This window comes from Thalassophryne amazonica, chromosome 17, assembly GCF_902500255.1.
Source record: "Thalassophryne amazonica chromosome 17, fThaAma1.1, whole genome shotgun sequence".
Taxonomy (NCBI): domain Eukaryota; kingdom Metazoa; phylum Chordata; class Actinopteri; order Batrachoidiformes; family Batrachoididae; genus Thalassophryne; species Thalassophryne amazonica.
The window spans coordinates 4,060,432-4,083,218 of record NC_047119.1 but is presented as its reverse complement, the minus strand read 5'-3'; the positions used below and the strand labels follow the sequence as shown (position 1 = coordinate 4,083,218).

The 22,787-nt window shown below is 40.2% G+C and overlaps 1 protein-coding gene across 1 annotated transcript in view; it reads left to right on the top strand.

The window, feature by feature from the left end:
• The first annotated feature begins 2,194 nt into the window (after window positions 1-2,194).
• LOC117529385 (M-phase phosphoprotein 9) overlaps window positions 2,195-22,787 on the top strand; it is a 57,937-nt gene continuing 37,344 nt past the window's right edge. The window contains exons 1-12 of the mRNA XM_034192156.1: window positions 2,195-2,308; window positions 7,013-7,284; window positions 11,731-11,878; window positions 15,701-15,790; window positions 15,872-16,356; window positions 16,460-16,622; window positions 16,804-16,876; window positions 17,856-17,959; window positions 18,174-18,290; window positions 18,375-18,829; window positions 20,795-20,944; window positions 21,116-21,203. Coding sequence (XP_034048047.1) covers window positions 7,049-7,284; window positions 11,731-11,878; window positions 15,701-15,790; window positions 15,872-16,356; window positions 16,460-16,622; window positions 16,804-16,876; window positions 17,856-17,959; window positions 18,174-18,290; window positions 18,375-18,829; window positions 20,795-20,944; window positions 21,116-21,203 — 2,109 coding nt within the window. The 5' untranslated portion in view covers window positions 2,195-2,308; window positions 7,013-7,048. The remainder of the gene's footprint in view (window positions 2,309-7,012; window positions 7,285-11,730; window positions 11,879-15,700; window positions 15,791-15,871; window positions 16,357-16,459; window positions 16,623-16,803; window positions 16,877-17,855; window positions 17,960-18,173; window positions 18,291-18,374; window positions 18,830-20,794; window positions 20,945-21,115; window positions 21,204-22,787) is intronic.

Genomic DNA, 22,787 nt, shown 5'->3' with positions numbered 1-22,787 from the left:
TGTCATTGTTTGAATTGGTGCATTTTAGGTTATTTAGAAATTGTAAATAAGACAGTAGGATCTTAATAATTAATCTAAATAACAATAAATCTATCATTATTTATACATACTTTGCACTGGGATACCAATTGAACAACTGCAAATTATAAAGAAGACGATGTTTATACGGCTGAGGGTGTTTTAGCTTTGCGTTATATTTATAGAACTCCACCTCCACTGGTTTTCCTGTAACTCCTTGAGCTACAAGCACAGGCAAAGTGACCAGCTGCTATTCATTTTGATCAGAGTGGGTGTTTCACTGCAACGTGAGACAATTTGTTGCTATGCTGTGCGTAACTCTGACATGTTTGGCTTTTTTTTCCTCTTATATTTTGTAAATGTTAGCAAGAAATGACCATTTTTAGATAATACATACGTCTGAGGTGATGTACTGCTATCCAGAAATTAGAAAGCTAACAGTTGATACAGGAGCGTCACCGTAACACCCGCTTTACTGAAATAAATCAAACTGGTTCTGTCAAGCAGTTATGCATGGAGGAAAAGCACATAGTGTCAGTGTTGGGTTTCTTCATTCTTTACAATCTTTCATGAAACACTACACAGTAATGCCCAACAAGTGACAAACACCAACTGCTTATCGTCTTCAATGGTAGCTAATCCAACTGTTGCAACACTTGTTTTTTTGTTTGTTTGTTTTTTAAGGACTTTTGACATTAAGATAATCCTATAATCATATTTCAGTTGCATGATCAGGATGGCAAAAAATGATACAATGGTGAACCTGTTAATTTATTCTATTCACCATTTATGACATAATGGTGTTGCAACAAGACCAACTTAAAATAAGTGATCTTTTTTCTAGAGCAGGACCTGAGAAAAGAAACGCAAAGGTTTCAATTTATATAACATGAGCATAAGCAGGCATAAACCCAGAAATATGAAGTTTTTGGGAAGAACACTGGCACATTTCTACAAGATTTAACGACAAGTTGGTGCCAACATCAAAATAAAGAAACTGTAATTTTCACAGCTGGTACATTTGAACCCAACAGGAGCATTTTGACACAAACTCTCAAAGTGTGGACCCTTTTGTTTCATTTAACACTGAGGTAATTCAATACTGATTTTGCTGTTAGTTCATAGCAAGCCACAGCTTAATTTATAAAATAAGGCAAAACAAAGCAGTTTTTTTAAAAACAAAAACATTCTGTTTCATTAAAGTTAACTGCCTTTGATTCCTTCATCCTCATTATCTGTTCTTCTAATTATGTGAGATATACTAAGATGATACAGTGTTTTTAGTTATTGCTTTTGTTAGGGTTTTTCTGGCTGTTGAACCCCACCCAGTAGTTTTATGTGGTCAGCGAACTCAAAGACTGACAGGAGACAGACCTTAAAAACAGGTGTTCTATTAAGAAGATGCCTACAATCATGAACAGAGTCAACTAAGACAGTGCTGGGGTCTTAAAGCAGGTGTCACATGCACCACTGCAAAGGAGCCCCAACCTTAGGGCTATGCTGATTCTTATACCTGCACTCAGCCCACCCCCAAGTAGAGGGGCATTGCCCTTCCATGTGGATCAGTGGAGCTATGCAATTGGCTGCAAAATACTGGTGCGTCGACGTGGTAAGTGGGCGACATGATCACGTCTGTTCAGGCAGCATGTATTATATCAAACCTTTGTGATAAATGTGTTTGTGTCAGCATAATAAGCAATAACGGAACATTCCGTGCCACTGAGGTTTGTCCCAGACAGATATGAAGCACTTGGTTTTATCAGTTTCGACTGCACGCAAATGATGACATTTGGGCATGCATCTTGACTGTACGTAAAGCAGTCAGGTCAAATCCAGTTTGTAACATTAAGTGGTCTGAGGACATTTGAACGTGTGTCATGGAACATTCCAACACTTGCACAAGCTAATTAGCTCACTCGCCCACTCATCTAAAGTTTCCGCTGTCCAAGAACTAGGTTTAGACAACACAGGGGATTCTAATCGAAAATTAGATCTCCTGAAGAGCTTTTATAAGCTGTACAGACAACCTACATGGTAGAGAATCTGAATGAAAATGAACAGAAACATGACATTTATGGCATGATATATTATATGAAAAAGCATGTTCCTTATCATATCCCCTCGGGCGCCACACTCCTGTCCAAACGGTGGCAGTAATGCGCCAACAAGCTGTTCTGCCACCTGTCACGATTTAAAAACAACAAGAAGAAGAAGCTCGTTAGCAGTTGTGAGCACTGCAGTGCACCAATCAGCAGGGGAATATGAACGAAATAAAGATGCCAGTTAACAGGTATGTTAACTGTTTCTTGCAAAACAAAAAAGACTTGTAGTATTGTGTTTTTTGTCGGTAGTTTGCATCGTTCCTGCACCCGTGCTGGTGCTATGCTGACAAACATGTAATAACCCAACTTAGCCTAAGTTAGCTCGCTAGCTGACTTGCTAAGCTTTTGAAATGATTTTCATTGTGATTTGTAGCTTAGCTTGTTAGCTGCGTAGCTTAGCCTAACTGAGCCATGTTCCCGCCGAGTTTACTAACAACTTTGAAGATGTTGTCTGTTTACAGTGTCTTTTCAGACACACGTCCGAATGTTAATTAAAGCAACAGATATCGATTATTGAGCGTTAATTTGTCTCTGAGCCCAGGCATGTTTAATGCTAACAGTCTGTATTTCATAGCTGTCAAAACAAACACACTTCAGACAGGTTTTTTCACACAGAGTTATTACACATTTATTTGCGTATTTTAGCATTGTAATTAATTCAATGTGATTTGCTAAAAACTCCAAATGTTAGACATTTGTCATGTCAGAGATAATATTTGGTAGATTGTTTGGGTTGTGCATTCAGCAGTAGGTGTCCTGATAAGAATTCTAAACACTGTATGATCTGTAGAATTAAGCATTTTGTACAAATAAATTTTGTGCTCTGCTGTGTGTGACCTCCCTAGTATTATGAAAGTAAGAAATATTTAAGATCATATAAACCCCTTTGCATTTAGGCCCAGCAATAGGAAGGGGTGTATATCAGATAGATAACGATGTGGCTGTTGGCCCCCTCACTGAGTGGGGTGTCCACTGCCCTCCTTCAGATGTATTTCCTATGCCTATGTTATGCTGAGCTGACATACACTCAACAAAAATATAAACGCAACACTTTTGGTTTTGCTCCCATTTTGTATGAGATGAACTCAAAAGATCTAAAACTTTTTCCACATACACAATATCACCATTTCCCTCAAATATTGTTCACAAACCAGTCTAAATCTGTGATAGTGAGCACTTCTCCTTTGCTGAGATAATCCATCCCACCTCACAGGTGTGCCATATCAAGATGCTGATTAGACACCATGATTAGTGCACAGGTGTGCCTTAGACTGCCCACAATAAAAGGCCACTCTGAAAGGTGCAGTTTTATCACACAGCACAATGCCACAGATGTCGCAAGATTTGAGGGAGCGTGCAATTGGCATGCTGACAGCAGGAATGTCAACCAGAGCTGTTGCTCGTGTATTGAATGTTCATTTCTCTACCATAAGCCGTCTCCAAAGGTGTTTCAGAGAATTTGGCAGTACATCCAACCAGCCTCACAACCGCAGACCACGTGTAACACACCAGCCCAGGACCTCCACATCCAGCATGTTCACCTCCAAGATCGTTCTGAGACCAGCCACTCGGACAGCTGCTGAAACAATCGGTTGCATAACCAAAGAATTTCTGCACAAACTGTCAGAAACCGTCTCAGGGAAGCTCATCTGCATGCTCGTCGTCCTCATCGGGGTCTCGACCTGACTCCAGTTCGTCGTCGTAACTGACTTGAGTGGGCCAGTGCTCACATTCGCTGGTGTTTGGCACGTTGGAGAGGTGTTCTCTTCACAGATGAATCCCGGTTCACACTGTTCTGGGCAGATGGCAGACAGCGTGTGTGGCATCGTGTGGGTGAGCGGTTTTCTGATGTCAGTGTTGTGGATCGAGTGGCCCATGGTGACGATGGGGTTATGGTATGGGCAGGCGTCTGTTATGGACGAAGAACACAGGTGCATTTTATTGATGGCATTTTGAATGCACAGAGATACCGTGACGAGATCCTGAGGCCCATTGTTGTGCCATACATCCAAGAACATCACCTCATGTTGCAGCAGGATAATGCACGGCCCCATGTTGCAAGGATCTGTACACAATTCTTGGAAGCTGAAAATGTCCCAGTTCTTGCATGGCCGGCATACTCACTGGACATGTCACCCATTGAGCATGTTTGGGATGCTCTGGACCGGCGTATACGACAGCGTGTACCAGTTCCTGCCAATATCCAGCAACTTCGCACAGCCATTGAAGAGGAGTGGACCAACATTACACAGGCCACATTTGACAACCTGATCAACTCTATGCGAAGGAGATGTGTTGCACTGCATGAGGCAAATGGTGGTCACACCAGATACTGACTGGTATCCCCCCCCCAATAAAACAAAACTGCACCTTTCAGAGTGGCCTTTTATTGTGGGCAGTCTAAGGCACACCTGTGCACTAATCATGGTGTCTAATCAGCATCTTGGTATGGCACACCTGTGAGGTGGGATGGATTATCTCAGCAAAGGAGAAGTGCTCACTATCACAGATTTAGACTGGTTTGTGAACAATATTTGAGGGAAATGGTGATATTGTGTATGTGGAAAACGTTTTAGATCTTTGAGTTCATCTCACACAAAATGGGAGCAAAACCAAAAGTGTTGCGTTTATATTTTTGTTGAGTGTATGTGTCTGACTCAGTATTTTAGCTCATCTGCAGTATGTAATATCAAATTTATCTGTTAAAATAAATAAATATCAGGCAGCAGTTGTAAAAAAAAAAAACACTCAAAAAAGAAATGAGTGATAAAATAGTATGAATTGGTAAACTATCAATTTTTATTAATTCACATCCTCAAGAATCAAATAAGAATCACTGAATGGAAAATATTGTGACAAAATAAAAATTAAAATCTTGTCATTACCCAATGAACTTTTTCTTTCATAGGAATTCTTCATAGCAAGCTCTGTGATACTTTATAACACTGTGCTGATGTGCAGCACGATGGATTCATCATCAAACAGGGATACAATTTATAGAAATTCAAACACTTGTTGATAGCTGAAGAAACTTTATGAAGTTTTTATTGTGTAATGTCTAGTACCACCATGAATATTTTTTGTTTTGTTTTGTATTTATTCTATTTCATTTTTGAAAGAAGCTGTTTTATCATCCCCACCGTTTCTCTTTCAGCCTGCATTAATCTGCTTTATGAAGCCATCCGATGTTTTATGGTCATTAAAATCTTCATATTGTTTCCTCTTCATTTGTAGAATACGACAGCAGTATAAACCCGGCTCCTAATCCACTCACACATGCTGTGTACGTGGGTGGATGAGCTGGCCAAGACAAACATTCTATTCTACAGATAATACAAACAAGCATATTGCACTTCAATGTACACTGCCCATTTGTGGCGGCATTTCAAACAAAGCAGTATGCACAAACTTCAGGTTGCATACAATGATGGCATGAGAATACTGCTTAAGGTGCCGAGATGGAGTAGTGCCAGTCAGATGTTTGTAAATGTTAGTGTTCCAACTTGTGCTGCTGTGCTCAGAAACTTCATGTACAGATGTATGTGCAGATTTACAGATTGTGTAAACAGTATCATTCATATCCTGACCAGTCCTGTACAGAGCTCGGTCAGGTTTTCTTCTAGGCTGTGGAACATTGGCGTATCAGTTTATATGGCCATGGATGAAATTGGTCTTTTTATTGTTTTATTGTATGTTCTTTTGTGTTACTATGGACCTTGTGTCTGAAATAAAGTTTGATGATGATGATGATGATGAATACAGTGTTTAGAATTCTTGGTTATGTATCATGATCTGCTCCATGCAACTTAATCTGTTCAGTGCTGCACTCCTGAAGTTTTGTCCACCTGGTCTTGTTAAAGCCAGTAATGGTTCTTTTTTCCATTAAACACTGAAAAGAAAGAAAACATCACTGTACACCGCCATGTTGTTGAACTATGACCTACTTAATGACCCGCCACTCTCTACTTGGTCCACTTATGTTTCGTAGTGTTTGCACGTTGATGGATCACTCCAATGGCACATCTGCAGTGGCTAAATTAATCCTGTGTTTGCAAGCATTTCATTAAAAATCTGTGAGATTTGGAATGCAGAACTTTTTGTTTCATGATGAGCAATACCTTTTCTTTATTTCAAGAAAAAAAATCAGCTGTTGGGAACAGAATGAACGAGTTGAAGCCCTGAGCTCACAGACTAAGAGTGCTATCCGGCTAGAAAGCAATCTGGCTTGAATTTGGCTCAAGATGAATTGCAAACCCCAATCTGAACGAGGCCTGAGAGACACCAGATCACCTAACCTGCATGTTTTTGGAGGTGGGAGGGAACCCACACAAACATAGGGAGAGCATGCAAACGCCACACAGAAAGGACCAGATGGGAAGCGAACCTGGGACCTTCTTAGTGTGACGCAGCAGAGCTAACCACGAAGGCACTGTGCTGCCCTAGCTCAGTTCCAAAAATACAAATATTATGCTTACACACAGTATGAATGTTGTACAGTCAAAACACCCCGAACTGTATTCATCACTAGCATTATGTTAATACTATTTGTATGTTATGGTGACGCAGTGACTTAGGGGTTAGCACTGTTGCCTCACAGCAAGAAGGCTGTGGAATTGCTACACAATCCTATTTCAGTTGTGCACTTAGCTTTATATTCAGTTTGCACATGAAGGTGTAGGATAACAAAAAAGTGTACTTCCTCTTTATTTGCATCTGTTTGTCACTTTGGTGCGTGGCTGATTTGCTGTCAGGCTGTCCAGTGTTTTGGTCAGTATTGTGCATGTGGCTTCACTTTAGCTGAGCTGTCATTGTGTTCAGTTATATACAGTACAGTGTGTGAGCATGACAAAGGTTCAACAGTCCACTTGTCTCACTGCTCTTTGGATTTTCAGCTGTTGGTCTGATCCCCTCTGCACGGGCTCGTAACCATGTCCACAGATGACAGTATTTCTGAGGATGTGTCCAGCTCTGGAGCTTTGAGCCACTGCCACGTCAGTCCCGATGGGGATGTGTGTAAGGAAAGCGAGACGTCGTTGGTATCCTCAGAGGAGATATCAGCCTCGGGGCTGGCCGTGTCAGAGCACAGACATGCAGTCTCCAAAACAACAGGAGCCTCTGTGGAGAGCAGGCAGATGGACGTCACACCAGCATGCAACAAGATCAGGTGAAGTACCACAAACCACAGACTGTGTGTGGCAAATGTTCTTACTTTTTAATGCTGAAACAGTTAAACGGGTTGACTTGTAGTCGTGAGATGTTTGATGATTGAAAGTCAATTTTCAGGAATATGCATGATAAGTTCCAGTTTTTCCAGGTTGTGAATTTTTATTATTTCTCAGTTTTGTGTAACTGTAAATAGAATATAAAATAATAACCAGCAGATTAACTTAAATTCATTATTAGTTTAGTTGCAGTCTACTGCAAAGACAAAGCAAAAATATAGACAAATCTCTGCTTACAAAGAAATTCAGCGGCGCTTCAAGAAATTTTTCAAAAGTAGAATAACCGACTTCCAGTGAGAACATCGACAAAATGGTCACATAGTGAGAGAGCTCCGGGTTGAACCCTGAGTGCAAAACAAAGGAGCAGCCAAAGTAATGTAATCAGGAGGAAGCCTTTTTTGGTCACAGAAAGGTTATTTATGGTTGTGAGAAGTTTGTATAATGGTCACAATATAACATCACGTGGTGATGGTAAATGGACTGCATTTATATAGCGCTTTTCCGTCTGCATCCGATGCTCAAACCACTTTACAATAGTGCCTCACATTAACCCCGATGTGAGGGTGTTGCCATACAAGGTACTCACTACACACAAGGAGGAATTAGCGGATTAAGGACCTTGGCCAAGGGTCCTTAATGATGATGTAGCTAAAATTTAGCTGAGAATTTACACAATGACGTGATGACATCGTCACCATGAAACGATATGTTGACCATAAAGTGACATCACCACAATGTCACAGCAACGTCAGAATGTTTGCTGGGATGTTCAATAACTAGTCAGTCTTGCAGCATTTACATGACGTCTGCTGGATGTCATTTTATGGATGTCACAGGATGATCCATTAAATGCATCCAAATGACGTCACATGACAACTGATTACGGATGTCATTAAATGACATCGATAGTTGACGTTAAGGTGACGTCATGATGATGTCATATTTTGACACGACTGTATCTTGACCAAAACCCGACGTCACCAATATGTCATGTGTTTGCTGGGTGTGGAGCTGTTTCTCATTTCAACATATATAATTATGCCTGTAAAAAAATGTGTTAAATGAATGATCACACATGGATACATGCGATTTGATACATTTCTGAGGAGAAAATCTTGAGTTGGATTTTTGAAAAAGAAACATTTGTTTTTGCTGTTTTTGTTTGTAAAGCTTGGGAAAGGAGACAACAGGTGTTGTACCCAGTTGTATCTTGAAATCGTGCAACTTGTGACATGTACAGTAGTGTTCAGAATAATAGTAGTGCTATGTGACTAAAAAGATTAATCCAGGTTTTGAGTATATTTCTTATTGTTACATGGGAAACAAGGTACCAGTAGGTTCAGTAGATTCTCTCAAATCCAACAAGACCAAGCATTCATGATATGCACACTCTTAAGGCTATGAAATTGGGATATTAGTAAAAAAAAAAAGTAGAAAAGGGGGTGTTCACAATAATAGTAGTGTGGCATTCATTCAGTGAGTTCGTCAATTTTGTGGAACAAACAGGTGTGAATCAGGTGTCCCCTATTTAAGGATGAAGCCAGCACCTGTTGAACATGCTTTTCTCTTTGAAAGCCTGAGGAAAATGGGACGTTCAAGACATTGTTCAGAAGAACAGCATAGTTTGATTAAAAAGTTGATTGGAGAGGGGAAAACTTATACGCAGGTGCAAAAAAATATAGGCTGTTCATCAACAATGATCTCCAATGCTTTAAAATGGGCAAAAAAACCTGAGACGCGTGGAAGAAAACAGACAACAACCATCAAAATGGATAGAAGTATAACCAGAATGGCAAAGGCTCACCCATTGATCAGCTCCAGGATGATCAAAGACAGTCTGGAGTTACCTGTAAGTGCTGTGACAGTTAGAAGACGCCTGTGTGAAGCTAATTTATTTGCAAGAATCCCCCGCAAAGTCCCTCTGTTAAATAAAAGACGTGCAGAAGAAGTTACAATTTGCCAAAGAACACATCAACTGGCCTAAAGAGAAATGGAAGAATATTTTGTGGACTGATGAGAGTAAAATTGTTCTTTTTGGGTCCAAGGGCCACAGACAGTTTGTGAGATGACCCCCAAACTCTGAATTCAAGCCACAGTTCACAGTGAAGACAGTGAAGCATGGTGTTGCAAGCATCATGATATGGGCATGTTTCTCCTACTATGGTGTTGGGCCTATATATCGCATACCAGGTATCATGGATCAGTTTGGATATGTGAAAATACTTAAAGAGGTCATGTTGCCTTATGCTGAAGAGGACATGCCCTTGAAATACAACTAAATATTAGTTTAGTGATTCACAGGATTGCTAAAAAAGCAGTTTCGGTACAACAAAAAAAACTGTTATAAACTTTAAAAGAGATAAGTCAGTAAAAGCCTTAGAGGCATTAAAATATGACCTTAAAAATCAAAATTGGGAAGAAGTTTATGTCAGTGATGTTAATGTAGCATATAACTCATTTATGAAAATATTGATGAAATCATACAATAAAAATTGTAAATTAATTGAAATTAGTAAGAAAAGAGTAAATAAACCATGGCTGACAAAGGGAATAAAAAATGCTTGTGCAAAGAAAAACTATTATACAGGTGCTTTTAAATTGCAACAAAGGAATCAGAACATAAATACAAAAATATAAAAATAAACTATTAACAATAATTAGGAAACAAAAAAAAGATTATTACAGTGAACAACTAATAAGAGTAAAGATATTATGAGGGTAACATGGGGAATTATAAAAAGTGTGATTGATAGTGATGGAGCGAAAGCAACTATTCCAAATTACTTTAAGGAAAATAAAGAGATATATGATATAAAAGAAGTTGCAAATGGGTTTAATGATTATTTTTCAATGTAGGATCAAGTCTGGTGGGAAAATAAACCAATAACAGAAGATAAATTACGTACATTGGTAAATACGGTCAATAGTATTTTCCTGGACAATGTGGAAAAAGATGAAATAAGAAATATTGTAAAAAAAACTGTGTAAGCAAAGATCAACTGACCATGAAGATTTAGACATGATGACTGTAAAAATATAATAGAAATTGTTATTGAACCATTTACTTATATTTGTAATCTGTCTCTGTCAACTGGGATTTTTCCAGATGAAATGAAAATTTAGGAAAATAGCGAAAGCCATTGCTGTTTTGCATAAAGTAAAATATTCATTAAATAGTTATGGTTTATTAACATTGTACAATTCATTGATTGTCCCATATAAGTCCCTTACTTATTGTGTAGAAATCTGGGGATCAACATATACAACCTATATACAACCTTTATTTATTTTGCAGAAAAGAGCTTTAAAAGTGGTTAGTAACAGTGGTTTTAGAGATCCATCTAATCCATTGTTTATTAAGTATAGGGTACTTAAATTTCATGATTTAGTCGATTTGAAAATATTACAGTGTACCAAGTTAATAAAAATACTTTACCAACAAACATTCAAAATATGTTTGAAAAAAGAGTAAGTAGTTATAAATTGAAAGGAATAGAAGTCTTTAAAAAAACCAAGATTTAGATCCAAAGTAAAGGAAGGAGTATTGCAGTAAATGGTGTCAAATTATGGAACAATCTTAATAAAGAAATTAAAGAATTAAGGTTGCTTAAATTATTTAAAAAACGTATTAAATTAGATGTATTAAATAAGTATGAAACTATGAAATAAGTCAGTGGGCTGCAAGAAAGTCCAAAAAAAAAAAAAAGGTAATCTGTTAATAATGTTTGGAGTGTCAGAGATGTAATCTATTAATTAATGGTCATAATTATGAAATGGGTCAGTGGTATGTGGTAAGTTAAAGAAATGCAATCTGTTAAATAAAGTTGACTATGATGCTGGATATTGAAAGATTGTATTGTTAAAAGGGGCAGAAATCATAAGACTTGTTCTTCTTTCTGCTCCTTTTCATTCTGGTATTGTGGTGCTTTGTTTTTGCTTTTCTGTTTTTCTTTTAAATGAATGAAATAAATATTAAAGAAGAAGAAGAAGTTTGAACATAATAGTTTTGAGTTTGTAGCGTCAACAGCAGATGCTACTATTATTGTGAACAACCCCTTTTCTACTTTTTTTTGCTAATAGCCCAATTTCATAGCCTTAAGAGTGTGCATATCATGAATGCTTGGTCTTGTTGGATTTGTGAGAATCTACTGGTATCTTGTTTCCCATGTAACAATAAGAAATATACTCAAAACCTGGATTAATCTTTTTAGTCACACAGCACTACTATTATTCTGAACACTACTGTATGTGGTTATCTTTTTTGTATGTGGTTATCTTGTTTTGTATATGGAGTGTCTTATAAGTCCATGTGGGCTGGGAACCGGTGATGCATGACACTTTAATAAAAATCAATCAATGATAGACCTGCATTTATAACGTCCTTCTAGGAGTCTTTGTCTGAGCACAGATGAAGCATTTTCTCAAGGGAAGAATCTTCCATTCATCAATCCAAGCTCCTTGGAGACCCTCAGAGCACTGGTGCAGGAAATCCAAAGTAGTGGTGAGACAGACCCTGAAATCTGGAAGGACTGTGAGGTGAGTGTTACAGGACCAAAAAGACAATACTGGTGCTGAGTGCATGCTTGTGACTCTGAAAACCATATTAGGGTCGCTGCCTTTAAGTGCTGGCTGCCTAATTTCTGGGTTTCACTGTATCGATCACAGCTGACAACAGAATGCCACTACTGTGTGTAATTCATTGACCTGCTCTTTAGTGTGTTACTGCATCAGTACTTAAAAACTCCACACTGAACCTGCAGTGTGTCTGTTGTTGTAGCTGTCTGTAGCATATTGTTGTGTAAAGCAGTTAATGAACACACTGACTATACTTACACACACGCTTGTCTTTAATTACTGCCAGGAAAGATTGAACAGAATCCACTTGCAGGCACACAAGGCACAAGGAGACATTGACATACAAAATGAAGACACAAAATTAAGGCCATACCCACTATGGAATCACGATACCACTACAATACCGTTACTACAGCACAGTTGTGTCACAAGACGCTGTCATGACTTCTGCAGCTGACAAAACATGAGCACGATTCACCAGTTGTTACGTCAACCAAAGTAAATATCATGAATACCTTACGATCATAGACTGTGTTTGTATTCTGGACAAAGCCTGCGTGACGCCACCCATAGGTTTTCTGTGGAGACCCGGAACAGCTGAAATGACACCCTTGTCTGTGTGTCGCCATGTTGAGAGACCCGCATGTGCTGATTCATGATGAACTCATTAATGCATAATGGGGTGGAGCGTGGGTGGCTCCGTGTGTGGCGAAAAATGCCTGAGCATGCCCTTCTCTTTGAGCCCAAAGTCCAAATCACTAGCTAACAGGCTAGCATCAGTTTGAGTGTTTATTAAGTCACTACATCACTGTGTGCCACAGATATCGCAACTTTTGAGGGAGTGTGCAGTCGGCATGCTGACTGCAGGAATGTCCACCAGAGCTGTTGCCTGTGAATGAATGTCATTCTCAACCACAAGTTGTCTCCAAAGTCTGTTTTAAGCAGAAACGAGGCTGTTTTAATACTTGGTGGCACTTTGAATGACCGACACGCAGTGTGAATGCATCAGCTAGCAGTTCGTGTAGCTGCAGCACTCTGATCGCTTCCGCCGTCTTTTATTATGAAATAATGCTGAATTTATGTGGAAATAATTGTTGTACAAAAGCTTCAGATATCTGTCGCTGAGATAGATGATGACTGGAGGCACTTTGAAGCAGAAACGAGCTGATAATCAGTGAACCGTGGTTAATGATGCATGCGCAGTGAAGGCAGGGCGGACCGATTTTAGAGCGGACCGTTCAGTCGGTGACACCAGCCTCGGCTTATTCTTTGAGGCCGTGTGATATTTAGGCCAAAGACCAAGTCATAGTGAGGCCACGGCACCAAGAAAAAAAAATTGGCCTCGAGGCCTGTCTAGATAAATATAACAACTCCATATCAGTCAGTATAATGATAATGGTCATGATTTAATTCTGAAACCTCTTCATTAGTCCACACCAGTATATAAAAGGATGTATAAAACATCAGTATGAAAGGAAGAAGGTCTTCTGTGATCTTGACCATGTCCTTGCAGTTTCTGGATGGTGTCGTGGTGGGCTGTTTATGGATTCATGACAGCACCTTACTGATTTGAGGCCATTTATCTACTTTTCCCAAGAAGACTCATCATGATTCAGCAAGATATTGTAAAAAAACTGCCAAGATGTCAGCAAGACGCCCTAATACATCGTCATAACGTGACACGGTATGCCTCCAGATAACAGATAATACTGAAAGTCTTGAGGAAATGTTGCGGTATGTCACGCTCCCTGGATTTGATCCTCTAAACCTTCGATTGGAAGACTACTTACTTTTTCCCTGGTCCTGAGTGGAACTGTAAAGACTAATCATGCCACGTACAGTGCAGTCAACTTTCAGTGTGAATTTTGTGTGTATTCAATATGGATATAACTAAGTAATATGCTGTGCTGTATTGGGACATAACTACCAACCTCATTAAGGATAGTACACTGACTCCAAACTCAGGAGGGAAACTACAGTGAGGAAAATAAGTATTTGAACACCCTGCCATTTTGCAAGTTCTCCTACTTAGAAATCATGGAGGGGTCTGAAATTTTCATCTTAGGTGCACGTCCACTGTGAGAGACATAATCTAAAAAAAATCCGGAAATCACAACGTATGATTTTTTAAATAATTTATTTGTATGTTACTGCTATAAATAAGTATTTGACAACCTGTGAAAATCAATGTTAATATTTGGTACAGTAGCCTTTGTTTGCAATTACAGAGGTCAAATGTTTCCTGTAGTTTTTCACCAGGTTTGCACACACTGCAGCAGGAATTTTGGTCCACTCCTCCATACAGATGTTCTCCAAATCTTTCAGGTTGGAGTTTTAGCTCCCTCCAAAGATTTTCTATTGAGTTCAGGTCTGGAGACTGGCCAGGCCACTCCAGGACCTTGAAATGCTTCTTACGGAGCCCCTCCTTAGTTGCCCTGGCTGTGTGTTTGGGGTCATTGTCATGCTGGAAGACCCAGCCATGACCCATCTTCAATGCTCTTACTGAGGGAAGGAGGTTGTTTGCCAAAATCTTGCAATACGTGACCCCATCCATCCTCCCTTCAATACGGTGCCGTCGTCCTGTCCCCTTTGCAGAAGAGCACCCCCAGAGTATGATGTTTCCACCCCCATGCTTCACGGTTGGGATGGTTTTCTTGGGGCTGTTCTCATCCTCTAAGCATGGTAAGTGGAGTTGATTCCAAAAAGCTCTATTCTGGTCTCATCTGACCACATGACCTTCTCACATGCCTCCTCTGGATCATCCAGGTGGTCACTGGTGAACTTCAAACAGGCCTAGACATGTGCTGGCTTGAGCAGGGGGACCTTGCTGCCCTGCAGGATTTTAAACCATGACAGCATCATGTGTTACTAATGTAATCTTTGTGACTGTGGTCCCAGCTCTCTTCAGGTCATTGACCAGGTCCTCCTGTGTAGTTCTGAGCTTTCTCAGAATCATCCTTACCCACAAAGTGAGATCTTGCATGGAATCCCAGACCGAGGGAGACTGACAGTCATCTTGTGTTTCTTCCACTTTCTAATAAATAATCATAACAGTTATTGTCTTCTACCAAGTGCTTGCCTGTGTCCTGTAGTCCATCCCAGCCTTGTGCAGGTCTACAGTTTTGTCCCTGGTGTCCTTAGACAGCTCTTGGTCTTGGCTATGGTGGACAGGTTGGAGTGTGATTGAGTGTGTGAACAGGTGTCTTTTATACAGGTAACAAGTTCAAACAGGTGCAGTTAATACAGGTAAAGAGTACAGAATAAGAGGGCTTCTTAAAGAAAAATTAACAGGTCTGTGAGAGACAGAATTCTTGCTGGTTGGTAGGTGTTTAAATACTGTACCAAATATTAACATTGATTTTCACAGGTGTTCAAATACTTATTTGCAGCAGTGACATACAAATAAATTATTAAAAAATCATACATTGTGATTTCTGGATTTTTTTAGATTATGTCTCTCACAGTGGACATGCACCTAAGATGAAAATTTCAGACCCCTCCATGATTTCTAAGTGGGAGAACTTGCAAAACTGCAGGGTGTTCAAATATTTATTTTCCTCACTGTACCTCCTGGTGAGTAGGAGGCTGAGCAGTGCCTACAGATACGTTCAGCAAAGGCCATCTTGAGTCATGTCTCAAAGAACCTGTGCAGCATGTAGGTGACATGCCATGTTGCATGTCAAAGATATATAAGCAATGTTTGTGATGTCACAGTTAACACGGTTTACTCAACGCATGTTCATTCCAGTAATGATTATACATATGCATTATTTTCTCCACCAGGGTCGATGGTTGCATCTGTTTCAGCTGGTGGAGAAGCAATACCAAGAGCAAATACTTGCTCAACAAGAACAATACCAGTGCCAAATACAGGTCAGTTACTTATGCCTTTTTCTAGTTGGATAATAAATTTTAAAAACAAACAGTGAAACCACTGTCGGCTTCTTTTCTCAGTTAATTCAGGATGAAATTAAAGCCCTGGTTCAACTCCAGAACCGCCAGGCACATGCAGATTTCTCTCCAACTTTGGTAACCAAGACAACCACCACCAAGGAATACACTTTGCCCAGTGACTGCACAATCTCCAAAAATGTTCTCACGGACAATGATGGCTTGGCAGTTCCTGCCCATACTCCCTTTAGTTCCGCTTCATCTCCACTCCACCAACCAGAGGCTGCCAATCAAGGAGATGACCGGGTGGCCACAGTGCTCAGCAGTGGTTATGGGACTCTGTCCTCTTGGCAGGCAGGTCCAAGACCTGCTGGATCTCCAGAGGAAGAGGGCAATGGTCATCAAGTAGGGGAGCAGCCTCACTGGTCTTCTAAGCTACCAGATGACTCAGAGGTAACTGTGATGGGGTTTCAGCAGGATGGACCTCATCAAAGGAATGTTGAAGCAGAGGCACAGAACCCTTTAGTCCATCAGCAGAGAATCTGTGGGTATGTTTCAGGCATATTGTCAGTTAGAAGCACTGTTTGCAAGGATTCAGTTCATTTTTGTGTCTGAGAAATTCGAGAAATTCATTTGCTTTCGTGGTAGCAGCAACCAGCCTTTGACCTCCTGGGCCCAGCGGCAGAAACTCAGGGCAGAGAAGACTAAGACAGGACAAAGTTCTCCTCAAATCCCAGAGTACCAGGAGGACTGCTGTATCACCAGAGAATCCCACAAACAAAGTCCACTGGAGAACAGAGACTCCCAGGAACAGGTAGACCAGGGTTCCCCACAGCACAGCCGCTCCTTTAAGACCAATAAAACTGAGAAAGTGTGATTAAAAACAAAATAATACTGTTTGTCTCTGCCTTGCCGTGTCTGTAGTGCTTTGTTGTGGCTGACGTGATTACGTCTCTGCTGCTGAGTCTAACTCACTCATATTTATTGGCTTCCAGCATCGACCAGCCGGGCCGCCATCCAGCTCATGTTCCCTCAGGAGGAGTGACAGCCTGTTGTCTGAGACATCAGGTAGCAATTGACTGCCGAACAGCACTTAAGAAATCACAACGTGGCATCATAAAAAGGGCTGAATGCAGTATTAAGTTCTCAATGAAGCACTATTGCAGCTACTGCAAATGTCAATGAGATGGTGCTGTTGTGCTGTTATGATGGTGCTGCTTTGATATATGCAAACATTTCTCATCACAGAAATATATGTAGTTTTATCATAAATGTAAGCTTTGTTCAGATCGTTGTAAATATGCGCAGTAGCTGGTCAGTTTTAACGTCACACACCTCAGACGTTTGAACTTCATTTATTCATTTTCTGTACCTGCTTATTCCTTACATCACTTTTCACTTTCCCATGGATCAGTAATTTAAACAACAGAGAGTCCAGTAATAAAAGTACACTGGAACAATGTATAAAAGTCCTAAAATAAAGGTCAGATTTAAAATTCCCCACCAAAAATTCAAATAGACAAGTATTTATTGTCATGTTTCCAACACTGGATGAGCAGTCTGTGTTCATCTGTGTCACATAACATCCAGTATGTTCTCCATCACACATTTATTTGTAAATCTTATTTAAAAAAAATTTGAGTTCTTATGGTGCACAGCTTTCTGCAAAATTCCGAAGTTCACTTCTGCAGCTGTGCCTATCTTACATTTTCAGTTGTCAAACTGCATCATATAACATCCAATATGTTGTCCAACGCACATTTATTTATCTACCTTGCTCATTTTTGGAATTAAAAAGTCCTTATGTTAAATAACAGCACAGAGTGTGGTGTGCACATGTGCTACAACGCTGTTAAAAAGTGAGTTCCACATACAGACAACAGATGCAACTTACACTTTTGTGTGAGTTATACTCCGGAAAATACAATATATTCCTGCACCCAACTATATACAGTACATTATTATTATTATTATTTTAGCATGCTTTTTGCTCAGTGAGAAGAAGCTACAATAAATCATAAATTACAATGCACTTGTGTTCTTTTAGGTCTTACTTACTGGCATCGAAATGAGAATGACCTATATCACCCTCTACCAGACAGCATTGGCAGTGGCACATACTTCTTTCTTCAAGAGGCGTCCACGAATCTTGTAAGTTAAAATACGATGGTTCTGTGTCTTGGGCAATGAAGATTACGGTACAGTCCTGACCAAAATTTTCCTCCTAGGTTTGGAATTTTTATGTCCTTGAGAAAACTGTTGCAATGATGGGCTTGTTAAACTCAGCAGATCCAACATTTCACCAGTGATTTTTTTTTTTTTTTTTTTACAGTTTGTTCTTATTTGTTGATGTTTTCTTCCACAGACTCCACCTCAAGAGCCTCAGTTGTCTCTCAAAGAGATCTATCAAAACAAGCAAAGAACAGGCTATAAGCATGCAGACTGTGAAGTCTCTGTTACATCCAGCCCATTGTCACCACAGGTAGGGCATGTGGATCTCATGTTCGTGATCTGGTTCATGGCTAGCTGTTTCTCTAAGCTGTGCTATGTTGTCTTTATGCTTCAGGTCTTGACTTTGGACCAAGATGCTAACTTGAGGCATTCAGATTGTACCTCTGGCTTCACTTCGCCTTCTAATTTCAGCAGTCCTGCACTCACCACGCAGCCCAATTTCTGTCCCAGAGCAGCAACTCCTGTAACCCCAGACAGTATGGTTGAGTGCAGTCCAAACACTGGAGGTACTGATTGTATCTCTGATACCTCCTGCATTTCAGGAGCTGGACCTTGCCCTTCTAAGGTGAAAAACACCTGGGGAAATGCATCCCAGACAGTCCTCCATAATACCCAGGACAAGTCCCAGTCCTTCTCTCACACAGCAAACAAGCACCAAGGAACCAGCGCCCCTTTAGCCAGCGAGGAGGAGGGAAGTCACACCCACACCAGCACGCTGAAGCCAGCTGACTGTGCAGCTTTACAGCCAGCAACCAGCACACACGTGGACGATCCTGTTGTCCTCTCTCTGTGAGTGCAACTGTAGACTAAAATAAAGAATGTTGTTGTGAGACATTCAGGAAGGCAGAACATATTGACTGATGGCTTTAATTGCTGCAGTGTGCATAAGTCTCTTTTTAGAATTTGTCTAGATTTACTTTCCAGTTCTCTAATGCTAATGTATCATCCTAGTTGCTTCTTTTTTGTCTTTTTCTTTTGCAAAATAACATATACAAAAGCCAAATTCTTGTCTTCATACATAAATAGTCTTTGTCCATGGGACAAGCAGGTTTTTGGTACCACTTAAAGGGATTAAACAACACCTACAGTCCGGCCTCAGTATACCACGGCCTAAACACAAATGTCTGCTGGCCATTCCAGGGTTCTCCAATCATATTGAAAACTATACCACATTATTTGTCTGATCGTAAAGATTCCAAAAAGGTATAATTTGGGCCATCTAAGAGTCAGTCCTATGGGGTAGAAACTGGAAAACTGACAGAGGTCAATTTCAGTTTGTAAAGGGGTCAAAAATTAAAGTTGCTCCAGTTTTGGAGAAAAATGGGTTAACTGAGCTAATATGGTTTTAAAAAAGTAATAGTTTGCACTATCTGTTGTGCTTAATTATCATGTTAGGGGACACCATATGGAATTCAATGGATGTTAACCTTGTTTAACCATTACTTTGAAGGCCAAGAATTCACAGTAAAAACTATTCCATTTATTAAACCGTTTAGCTCAACCAGTAATTTCTTGTTATGAGAACTCACATTCCATTCTAGTCAATTGTTGTGTCCATGTTTCCATACTTAGCCAGACTGCATGAAAAGTTCTTTCAAACAGTGAAGTTTAACCAGGCTGTCTTGATCACAGAGCAGACAGAAGTCTGCAAGATTTCGACTGAGTCCTTTGAGTAGATAGAACAAGTCTGTTCAAAGTTCACAAACCAGGTACTTCTATAAACCTTCAGGAGCCTCCAGTGTCATGCAAGAGAGCATGATCGATGTCACTAACTAAAACCACGGGTCCAATGGTGGATGGTGCTCTGGATGATCAAACCAGCATCCAGAGACCCATCACTCCCCCAACTTTTTGCTAAGTCACAGATCATTAAATCATTGTTAACATCTTTGCCAGATCTGTGGTAAATGTTGCAGTCGTTGCAGCCAGCTGTCAGTGCATGTGGTTACTATGAAGACACCCATGACCAGAGGAGTATCACCTCTGAAACAGTCATCAGTCACAGCGTGTAGTGAATTAACCCACCGAGATCTGGCTGCTTCCATGTTTTTAGACCTCAGCTCTGCAACTGCAATGCAGAGAATTCCAAGCTTCCTTGACAATCGTGGAAGATGGTCTTCCTTGTGCCCACCGGTGTGAGCTGCCTCAACCTTAGTCCTGGACTCCACATTGCAGTGGAAAACCACTCGGCACTGCACTGGTCACCACCCTCCTCAGAGAAGACCTTTGGTGTTCTTCCATTGTTTCTTTTCCAGAGATCAGGGTCCAAATGAGTCGTCCCCCCCCACCCCCATTAATGTGTGCCATCTGAGCCACTTCTTTGAAGTAGGGCTGTGCTGAATGTCATATTTTGGGCTTCAAGTCTTTGTGAATAATCAGCAGTGAGCAGTCAAAGCTTCAGTGTAACTTTTGCTGCTGTGAGTGACAGCTTTGAGGCAACCAGGATGCGATTGCAGCTGTTCTTACCGCTGTATAAATGAAATAAAATGAAGTGAAATTAAAATGTATAAGTAAAGTAAGTCTGAAAGAATGTACTGACAAAAGCATGCATTTCTTGGTTGTCTGTAGTATTTAAAAACAACCAAATAGCCTGTGTCCAAACTAAAAACTAACTACCATCTTAATGAGCGAATATTGTAGTCGTTGAATACTTGGTTTCAGCCCCAGTGTTAATAAGGCCTTTTTGACTAGCAGACACTCGCTGTCCGTTCTTCAGTTCCCTTTATTCACTTCCCATTTTTCTTTTCTGCACAGCATAAGGCAAAACCTGAGAGAGAAGCACTCCAGACACGTGGCTGATTTGAAGGCTTATTATGAGTCTGAGATCCGGATGCTACGAGACAAACTTAAGCTCAGAGGTCTACCGAAGGACTTGGAGAAGAGCAACCAAGTCTTGTCTGACAGGTCTGTTTTAAGTTTTCAACCCCTCACCAAAAAAAGGTGCATATGGTTTGTCCTTGGTCTGTACGTGCATTTTCATTGTATTGTTAGTTTTTAAGCATTTTTGTTTTCTTACTGAAGTTGTTGTTGGTGATGTGTTGGCTTTATACTGTTGTAATTGTGGTTAATTTCCAGATGTAAACATCTTGAGAAATCTCTGGCTGAAGCTGTCGCTCGTATTCAGGACCTAGAGGCAAAAAACAGCTCACTGGAAAAGAAACTGGTATCCATTCTCTTTTTTTCTGTCAAAAGATGTTCATGATTTGGGGCTTGTCTCACAATCTACACCTTTTATATACATGTACAGTACATTTACCATCTGTAGATATTCTGTTTTGCCATGATTTAAAATGGTGATTTAAATTTTTTTTTGTTGTTGTTTTTATGAAATCCACCTGGCCAGAAGCAGTTACCAGTCAAAAATTTCCATTTACTGTAGTCACCATCAGCTTCATTTGCATCCCAGAACTTCCATCAAGCTGTACCAGGTTCTTGTTAGAGCCACGAGACGTGTGAATGATGCATCAAAATGTCAAATGTTGTATTAGTTCTCACAGTGGAAATGCCTGCTGTCTCATTATTAACCTCCATTGCCATTTTCACCTTCATTTCATTCACAAAATGTATCACCACATGGCAACTTGAAGAACCCCTGCCAGGCCAGGAATTTTATATATATATATATTAATACCAAGTATTAATTACTTTGGATGCCAATCATTTCAGAGTATCGGTGTGACTCTTCTGCATTTGGACTTTTCTCTGACAGCCACAGAGTTCTGACTGCTGGCTTCCCTCACACACAGTTTTCTGTGCAGTAGCCTTATTTTATGCCTTGAATATATACCTTCGGTGAAAGGTAAATAAAAACAGAATACAATGATTTGCAAATCCTCTTCAACCTATATTCAGTTGAATACACCACAAAGACAAGATATTTATTGTTCAAACTGATAGACTGGGAAAGTTAATGAATGCTCAAAGAACACCTGTTTGGAACATTCCCCAGGTGATCAGGTTAATTGGAAACAGGTGAGTGTCATGATTGGGTATAAAAGGAGCATCCCCAAAAGGCTCAGTCATTCACAAGCAAAGATGGGGTGAGGATCACCACTTTGTGAACAACTGCGTGAAAAAATAATCCAGCAGTTTAAGAACAATGTTTCTGAATGTTCAATTCCAAGGAATTTAGAGATTCCATCATCTACAGTCCATAATATAATCAGAAGATTCAGAGAATCTGAAGACCTTTCTACACGTAAGCTTCAAGGCCAAAAACCAATATTGAATGCCCGTGACCTTCGATCCCTCAGGTGGCACTGCATTAAAAACCGACATCATTGTGTGAAGGATCTTACTGCGTGGGCTCAGGAACACTTCAGAAAACCATTGTCAGTTAACACAGTTCGTCACTACATCTACAAGTGCAAGTTAAAACTCCACCATGCAAAGTGAAAGCCAAACATCAACAACATGTTATGTGTAGGACGCAGGTGGAGGAGCGGTCCAGCGTCTGACTGAACCCAGCGCTAAATAACCAGCAGCAGTTCCAAAAAGAAACAAATTTATTTTTCTTCCCACTGTGCTGTACACAAAATACAAAATAAATGAGTCTGGTGGGGTGAAGAGGCGGCGCGCTCTCCCAGCGCCTCAACAGATCGGAGCCTGAACGTTCTGGACTCAGGAGTTACGCCGACACCCCCCAGGTGGCTTTTCCCGAGACTGTACTCTGCGAAGGAGGAACAGAGGTGAGGTTATTCAGTACTTTTATCAAGAAAAACTATTTAGAGGCACACTTATCAGCAAC